Here is an 8,814-nt window from a genome sequence, read left to right on the forward strand (position 1 = left end):
AGTTAAAAAATAAAGATGTATATATATTATTAAAATTTATTTATTTTTAAATTAATATTAAACTAATCGAATAATTAGATTAGTTTAAATTTTTCGATCCTAAAATTAATATCCAATTTAATTTAGATTTTATTTAATCGGATATGATCCGATTTCGCCTAATTACCTATCAAATCCAAAATCAATATAATAAAATTTGATCCATTTTGAACAGATAATCAAGCTGCGGTTACAAGTGAACCCCAAATTGAAGCATTTATTTGTTGAATACTGGAATGAAACATCGGAAGTTCCTAAACGGCACCGTATTTATACCCTCAAGTCTTAACCTGTACTCCTCTTCCAATAGCAATTGCCAACAGCAACTATTCACGCCTTTGTTCCAACTGCCAAATTTTTCTCGAGACTGAGGTAACTTGCTACTCTTCCCTGAACTCATTCCTTCTTCATTCTCATTCTCATTTAAAAGCATTTCGATTCATTTTCATTCCATTTCGGATCCATAGGATATTTGAGTTGTCGCGAATCTTCCTCTTAACATGTTCCCCAAGAAATGCAATGCTAAATTTAGGGTTCACGTTTTTCGTATCTTTCATTCATTGATTCAATCATCGAATTTCACTTTCTTAAGTAGCTCATATTCTTATCGGAATTTCTTCTTCGTTTAGATCGTTCTTTACATGTACGACACTCCGAATTTGTCTAGGCTATTCTTGTTAATTCATCCTTAAAATACGAAATGGTAATACCTGCAGCAGGATATTTATGCTAATTCATGATTGAGGATTATTCCGAATATATAACCACAAAGGAAATCTAAAATATGTGGAAAAAGAAAAAGAGATTTTCATATATGTAGGTTAGTGCTACACTTTTAGAGCTTTTTCGGGTTACATAAAAAGTATGAAACCTTTTAAGACTTGAGATTTTTCCCTATCTACTTCTTTGTGTTTGCCTACTCATTGTTTTTATCAAGCCTTTGAAACTATTGGCCTTTTCGTAGCTGAAATGTTTGGCTGTAACTCTTGTATGTATAACAAGTAAGCTTGCTATTTGTTTTCTGACTTGCAGAGATTGGGACTTGAAAAAAACTAACTGCTATGGCAATGCGGGTGGCTGCAAGAAATGCATCTAGAAGGCTATTTAGCAGCGGCTCTGGAAAAATACTCAGTGAGGAGGAGAAGGCCGCTGAAAATGCATACTTTAAGGTAACTTGAGAAGCTGCTATAGCATAGTGTGCTGCTCAATTGTTTTAATTTTATCCTGCTAGGGACTGCCAAATTTGTTTGAAGATGCTGTTATAAATTTGATAAATTAGGAAGTTTTAAGGACATGTGATGATCAGTTATGCTGGCGAAGCCCTTCTTTGCAGTGTTGAAGAATGTTAACTTGAAGTAATATTTTCCTTTAAGAACAATCAAAATTCAATTTGTTTTAAATTTTATTTGATTCATTTTTCGTAATAATTTATATAATTCATCCAGAAGGGAGCCTTGGAGCAACGGTTGAGTTGTCTCCATGTGACCTCAAGGTCACGGGTTCAAGATGTGAATGTAATTATCAAGTTGGGATACGTACATTACATCCTTTTGGTGCGACCCTTCCTCGGACCCTGTGTTAACGTGGGTTACTTGTGCATTGGGCTGTCCTTTTTATATTTATATAATTCATTCAGATTGGCAGGGACATACAATGTTGTCTGTGTTCTAATAAAATGATGTAATTTATATTTTAAACTTGTGTGCTTAGATAATCTTCAGTTTTAGTTTAGCACTCACCTGAAAACAGATTATTGTTCAGGATCTTCAAGTACTCATTGTCATAAATATAAAAGTAGAAGCCTCATCCATGTTTTTTCTTTCTTGTCCACTCAATTACTGAAGAGAAAGATGCAAGATGCTAGCTCTCATAAGTAGAGTTTGTATATGTTGGTTTATGCTTTTTCTTGTTGATAGCATATGTGTAGTGTGCTTACTTATTTTAATAATTCAGAAAGCTGAGCAAGAGAAGTTGGAGAAGCTTGCTCGCAAGGTATGTCCTCAAATTCTGCACTCTTGTTTTTCTTTTTTCTGTTAAAATCTCAGTAAAGTACATGATAAGCTTGTTGAAAATATTTAGCAAAATTAAATGGATTTTTATTTATTGCCTTAGGTCCTCGACTCAGTTTTCTGCTTCTAGTTTGCTGACGTTGGATATATAATGTATCTGATTCATTTAAAAGTGTACACTGCTTATACACATAGTTAATGTGCTCTGTAGTCCATTTGATATCCAAAAAAGAAATATGATCATTGTAGACTCTGATTATATTACAAGTAGATTTATCATTCACCTTTTCTTTTAGTGATGTTTGATTTCAAGAGGACAAGGTTGCAGTATTAGTGTTGGTTGACTGACTTGCCAGGTTGAAACGGGTTGATGTTTGAACAATCCCATAATTGATCTACTCATCCAGTGTCCTGCATTCGATGCACCAGAATGTATACTTAAGATAATTTAGATTAATGCACATAGACAGGCCCTTAATAATTAAGCCATAATTCCATATAATCATTTTGCTACGAGAATGATTTTCAGTCATGCTGCTTCCTTTCCCCTTTTCTTGTCAATTAATATTTGTGCCTTGTACTTTTAAAGCTTAAAACTTAGGTGAAAGTTGATTCCATTTAATTCTGCCCATGTCTGTGTCTCTGAACAAGTGAAGGACATGCAATTTTGATTACTCAGCCACTTCGTGTTTGTACCATGCATTGTGTTACTTTCTATTTCTGTATCTTGCTTGCTAGCAACTTCTTTCCATTTGAGTATAAAATTTATGTTTAAGTATGAGCTTCAAACTTAGTAGTAAACTTTTTATTCTAATGAAGGGACCTCAATCAGAAGCCAAGCCAGCCACAGGCTCAGGGGGTTCAGTACCTGATGCCAAGCCCAGTGGCTCAGCACATACAGATGCATCAGCTGAAAAGGTTTCAACTGACAAGTACCGGAATTATGCAGTTGTGGCAGGTACAATAACATTTCTTAGTGGTTTGGGTTGGTACCTCAAGGGCACTGCAAAAAAGCCAGAGGTGCAGGATTGAAGGTTTCAATGGTGTATGTTCTGATTTTGGTTTTGGACCTTCCGGTTGCAGCAGTTGCACAGAAATAAATGACCAAACACAGTTTTTGTTGCATCATACAATTACCATTGTGTTTTTTTATTTCTTCTGATGTTTCATTGTAACCCCTATATGCTTGATTATATTAGCATGAGGAACATCGAAATTGATTAGTTTTTCAAATGTCATGCGGTTAATCATTTGCTTTGCCCCTCGTTGGCATGTTGAGATTGTGATCCAAAAGTATGTGATATATATTATGCTTCTAGCTAGTTGCTCAAATGGAGCGAGAGGGAGGTCGAAGTATGAGATAATTGCGATAACATATGAAGACTGTGAAGTCAAGTTAGTTAATAGGTTAGTTAGACTACATGTTATCAATCTGTGTTTCTCTTAGTGAAACGCAAAAATAAAACAAAATAAAATAATTGAAAGCATTTTGTGTCTTGAATAACATCACCAAACGCATTAAATAAAGTTTTTTCTTTTATGATATAAAATATATTTTTTTATATTCTTTTATTTTTTATCAATTATTTTTTATAAAAAATAGAATATATATATATAATTTAAATAAATATTCCTGGGACCTCAACTTTGGTAGGTGAAGAGGAAGTTTTGCTAAATCCAATTGTGTCATGGATGGTGGTGTATGGATGCAATAGTCTGAAGAACAGGCAACTTGCAGTAGGTATCTCAGTAGTTACACCACACCCTTTCTATGTATGTATGTATAACACCACACCTATTACTATGATAATATATATATTTAGAATCACTGAGAAACCAATAAACAGCAGAATCACTCTGCCCCTAGGCTCTCTAGTCGCTATATATTTAGGCAAATTATTGCATTCGTCCTAAAATATTTGGATAGGATGCATGGGATGCTCATGCTTTTCATCCTCCATTCATGTATTATTGTATTTATAAGAGAAAAGCTCAAGAACAAAATTTATTATTTTTTACTAGTATTTTTAGTTATTAATTTAATATTTTTTATTTAACAGTCTAATAACATATTTTTAAATATTATTGGTTTTTTTCTCTAACATTCCGCTATCTATAAATTAATGAAAATATGAAATAGGATTTATTCATTATTATAATTATGATTAAATATACAATTGTTTCTCTTTCCAGAGAGCATTTGACCATATCATCAAATTTGATAAGAAGAAATGCAATTATATTTAAATACATTAATAATAGACCAAATTTTTCATAAATGATATTACATTCATTCTATTCCTATCGGATTAGGTTTTTTGGTATGATTATAAAAATAATTGAGTAATCTAGATTTCCTATAAAACAGATATGATGACTATAATATTAAGTAAAAAGAGAAATTCATATATCATTTATTTAGTCACTTAAATATGTGATAATAAATAATATTTCTTTAGTTAACAATCAACTACCAATAATAAAATAAATGATAATGAAGAAAATAAAAAAAGATATAAAATTTGGGTTTAAGTATATACATTCTTAACAAATACCCTAACAAAACAAAAAAGTTTAACTTTTGCATTGAAACTTTAAAATGGCATCAATTTAAAATATGATTAATTACTCACATTTTAAATGTTTTTAGAACATTTCTTAATTATTTTTAAAACATCTTGAAAATTATTTAACATCTTGAAAAATATTTTTAAAACACTTCTTAATTAATCATATTTTAAAACAGATTTTAAGTATAGATCTAGTTGATTTACCGGAATACCCCTGATTCGCTGGCCTGTCTTCGGTCTTCACGAATTATTTCATTCCTAATGTCAAAAGAATAATAATCCGGCAGTTTTCAAGTTGCGGCGGCAGAAACATTGGTGTTTGTGAGAATCAGTGAGTGGGGCACTCGAATCTAGGGTTCGTTAACCATTTTTCCATTCTCGTTACTTGTCTAATTAAAGCTACAATTTTGCATCAAAGTTAATGCCTATGAGATTCGTTTTGCTATCCTTTTTTTGGGGGAGGATCCATAACCAATAGTATTTTGCTTTCATTTCAGCTCCTCCAATTTGGATCCTATAGCTTCATTCTTCTCCCCCCATACAGGTTCTCTCTCTCTCTCTCTCTCTTGCGCGCGTACACGGATTAATTGAACTGGTTAATTTATTTTGTCCTATTTCTTTTTTAGGTTTTCTGAAATTTATTGTGTAATTTAAGGTAGTAGAAGAGTACAACTGTGACACCATCAGTATCTCAGAATTGTATGTAAATTTGTGGCAGGAACGTGCACAGATTAGTAAAACTGCTATGTGCTATTATTTTTACTGAGATTGGGATTGGAACACTTGTGTAGGCTTCGTGATTCTCCTTCTGTTCTGCTATCTCATCCCCTTTAATGCCTGATTTGACTCGTAATATGTAATCAAACTTGTTGGACTCTCGCTACTTGTAAACATAGTTTGTTCTGCTTTCATGCCTGCAATTCTGGATTTTTCTTGAGGGGCTTTGCCTCATTTGACTTTATGTTATACAAGGGCCTTGAGCTCATCCACTATCCCTTTTAAACCTGTACCCATTTGGGTTACAGATTCAATTCTGTTCCACCACCTTTGTTGTTTCATTTTGCAAGTCTTATTTCATTTATTGTACTTGCCTGCCAATGCTGCTAAATTATGTTGTCATTGTCCCTTTGGTAAAAATCTTTCACATTGCGGCCTGCTAATTCTTATTCTCATTGCATGGGTTTCCTTCTGAGATTCATTCGCCACAACTCGTTTTTGGTCTTTCATTTTCCTCCATTCGATATGTGCATACTTCTTCCCAGGAATTCTTTTGGCCTCTATGCCTTCTTCACAGTTGCCTCACAAGCTTGTTTACTTAGTTTCATAAGATGCCACGGGGAAAGGCAAATTCTTCATCAGTTGCTAAGCCATCCGAGCCTGAAAATCCAGCTGAATCTGATGAAAAGATCGATTTTGATGACGCAAATGATGCTGAGGAAACAATGGAAGAAGAAATTGAATATGAAGAAGTAGAAGAAGAAGAGGAAGTGGAAGAAATAGAAGAGGTGGAAGAAGAGGAAGAGGATCCGGAGGAGGTTGAGGTGGTGGAGGAGGAAGAGGAGGAAGAGGATCCGGAGGAGGTGGAAGAGGTTGAAGAAATGGAAGAAGATAATATCATGCAAAACAGTAGCAAGGCAGAAGATAAGGATGAGAAGAAAAAGCATGCTGATCTTCTATCTCTTCCTCCTCATGGGTCTGAAGTATACATTGGTGGTATTCCACTTGATGCCTCAACTGAGGATTTGAAAGCATTTTGTGAGTCTATTGGGGAAGTTGCAGAGGTAAGCCTGTGATATCTTTTTTTTGTTTTTTTATATATGGATACAAATATACAGTATCACCTGGTAACTTTAGGATTGGTGAGAACAGGTTCGTGTAATGACAGGAAAAGATTCTTCTGAGAATAAGGGATTTGGTTTTGTGACATTTAAAAGTGTGGAATTGGCTTCTAAAGCCATCAAGGAGCTGAACAATAAAGCATTTAAGGTAATATTATATTTTTAAATCAGTATGAAGTATGAACTATATACTATGCAATTTCTCCTCATAACTAATGCAGACAATTATCTTCTTTCAATGCAATTTTGTGATTTCAATGCCTGAGTATACCAAAGATGAATTTCTCAGGGTAGAAAAATAAAATGTTCAACAGCTCAAGCAAAACACCGTCTTTTTATTGGCAATGTTCCCAGAAACTGGGGTGATGAAGATCTCAGGAAGGTTGTATCTGATGTTGCACCTGGAGTTACTGGTTTAGAACTAGTCAAGGTATATATTATGTTGTTGTGTTAGAGGTATGCCTATATCATCATAAAGTTTTTTAGTTTTTTTTTTTTTTATAGGTTTAATTACTTTGCTAGTCTTAATAGTTTCACCCAATTTTTAATTAGGTCTTTATAGTTTAAAACTTTGTAATTGAGTCTCTATATTAGATAAAAAATTTTAATTAGGTCTTTTCAAACTTTTTTTTTGTTAGAAAATACAAATTATTTTTGGAAATTTTTTTTGTGTGTTTGATATAGAATGAACTGTGAAATATTCTAAAAGCAAATATTTAAGATTATTATTTTTCTTATGAAAAAAAAAAACACGGTAGGGACTTAATTACAAATTTTTATCTAATATAGGGACCTGATTACAAACTTTTAAACTATAACGATCCAATTAAAAATTTGGTGAAACTATAGGGACTAACAGAATAATTAACCTTTTAAAAATCACAGGTTATTCCTAAACTTCTTTTGTTGCATCGCAGCTGCAGAACATAAAGCCAATATTTTGGTTTTCTTTTTAACATTTGTTTACTTTTGGTTCAATTTTCATTTCAGGATATGAAGAACACTAAAAATAACCGTGGATTTGCTTTTATTGACTATTATAATCATGCATGTGCTGAATATTCAAGGCAAAAGATGATGAGCTCAACATTTAAGCTAGGTGACAATGCTCCAACGGTGAGCTGGGCTGACCCTAAAAATGCTGATTCCTCTGCTTCATCTCAGGTCTGGACTCTTATAACTTTTGTGTTTTTACACTCAAGTGATAGTTATGGTTACTTTGACGAGAAAGCCTTTTTGTTTATAGAAAACAAATTTTATTGTGATGAAGAGGTGGAATTACCGAGTGAGCAGGATAAGTAATGCTCCCAAGTAGAACCAAAGAGTACAAAAAACAGACGAGAAGGGAAAGAATAATATAACAATGCTTTTCAATCCCTGAGCATATACATTAGGGGCCATTTACCTTGTATCACTCACAATTCCTTCCATGCACTCACTACAGGATAACTCAGCAGCTAGGAAACAACAGGCATTTCCTGTTTATTCTAATTTCATTTCCCTGATTCTCCTCATCTTTCTCTCTCACTCTTTGAAATTTTTTCATTTAGATAACTTTCGTAACTTGTAGTTGGTTTCTATCATATTTTAACAGTTTAATCCTCTACCCAGTGCTCAATACAAATTGCATTTAGTGAGATCTTAAGCATATATGAACAGGTGAAGGCAGTATATGTGAAGAACTTGCCTAGGAATGTAACTCAGGAGCAGATGAAGAAGCTTTTTGAACATCATGGGAAGATCACAAAGGTGGTTCTTCCACCACCAAAGTCTGGGCAGGAAAAGAATAGAATAGGTTTTGTACATTTTGCAGAGAGGTCAAGTGCTATGAAAGCACTAAAAAACACTGAAAGATATGAATTAGAAGGTGACATACGCATCAATTTTTCCCATTTTCCTAACTATTTATGCGAGGTTGTAAACACTGGCCAATATTAAATTAGCTTTTTGTAAATATCAGGTCAAATTTTGGACTGCTCTCTAGCTAAGCCACAGGCTGATCAAAAGTCTGGAGGATCAAACTTGCAGAAGCCAGGATTGCTTCCAAGCTATCCCCCACATGTTGGTTACGGTTTGGTTGGTGCCCTTGGCACGGGACATGGTTCCCCAGGTTTTGCACAGATGGTGTGTTTATGTTTGTTATCATTATATTATTAACTCTTCTCCAAACAGGAAGTTACCCTCTGCTAACTTAGAAAGAATCTAAAGTTTATTGCATTGCCTACCTCTTTTGCATGTTCCGATATATTTTAAACATCAAAAGGAATAATTTATATCAGACCTCCTTATATGTCTTTTACTTGTTACAACATTCAAATCAATTCGTCTTGATGACGGGGGTTCATCTTTTGCAGCCCT

At 33.7% G+C, this 8,814-nt stretch overlaps 2 protein-coding genes and 1 long non-coding RNA gene across 3 annotated transcripts in view; all 3 read left to right on the forward strand.

Moving 5' to 3' along the window:
* Positions 209-3,326, forward strand: LOC107629336 (uncharacterized protein At2g27730, mitochondrial). The gene is made up of 4 exons (XM_016332103.2): positions 209-411; positions 1,072-1,208; positions 1,993-2,031; positions 2,868-3,326. Exons 2-4 carry the CDS (start codon positions 1,101-1,103, stop codon positions 3,078-3,080), a joined length of 360 nt encoding a protein of 119 aa, XP_016187589.1. The 5' UTR covers positions 209-411; positions 1,072-1,100; the 3' UTR covers positions 3,081-3,326.
* Positions 1,215-1,906, forward strand: LOC110269875. Its single transcript, XR_002358643.1, has 2 exons — positions 1,215-1,394; positions 1,485-1,906. It is a non-coding gene; the product is annotated as an uncharacterized LOC110269875 (long non-coding RNA).
* Positions 4,826-8,814, forward strand: part of LOC107629335 (heterogeneous nuclear ribonucleoprotein Q) — a gene marked incomplete in the record, with an annotated part of 4,979 nt that continues 990 nt past the window's right edge. The window contains 8 exon segments of the mRNA XM_021117720.1: positions 4,826-4,973; positions 5,116-5,162; positions 5,881-6,399; positions 6,488-6,604; positions 6,746-6,886; positions 7,447-7,620; positions 8,116-8,323; positions 8,417-8,814. Of these exon segments, the coding sequence (XP_020973379.1) occupies positions 5,947-6,399; positions 6,488-6,604; positions 6,746-6,886; positions 7,447-7,620; positions 8,116-8,323; positions 8,417-8,613 (1,290 nt within the window).

Source organism: Arachis ipaensis, chromosome B03, assembly GCF_000816755.2.
Source record: "Arachis ipaensis cultivar K30076 chromosome B03, Araip1.1, whole genome shotgun sequence".
NCBI lineage: Eukaryota > Viridiplantae > Streptophyta > Magnoliopsida > Fabales > Fabaceae > Arachis > Arachis ipaensis.

What these genes read in the sequence shown, in the direction of transcription:
- LOC107629336 (XM_016332103.2), top strand. Translation starts at nt 1,101, where the DNA reads ATGGCAATGCGGGTGGCTGCAAGAAATGCATCTAGAAGGCTATTTAGC. An exon ending in CTGAAAATGCATACTTTAAG is followed by an intron (nt 1,209 to 1,992) that starts GTAACTTGAGAA and finishes TTAATAATTCAG; the next exon opens with AAAGCTGAGCAAGAGAAGTT. An exon ending in TGGAGAAGCTTGCTCGCAAG is followed by an intron (nt 2,032 to 2,867) that starts GTATGTCCTCAA and finishes ATTCTAATGAAG; the next exon opens with GGACCTCAATCAGAAGCCAA.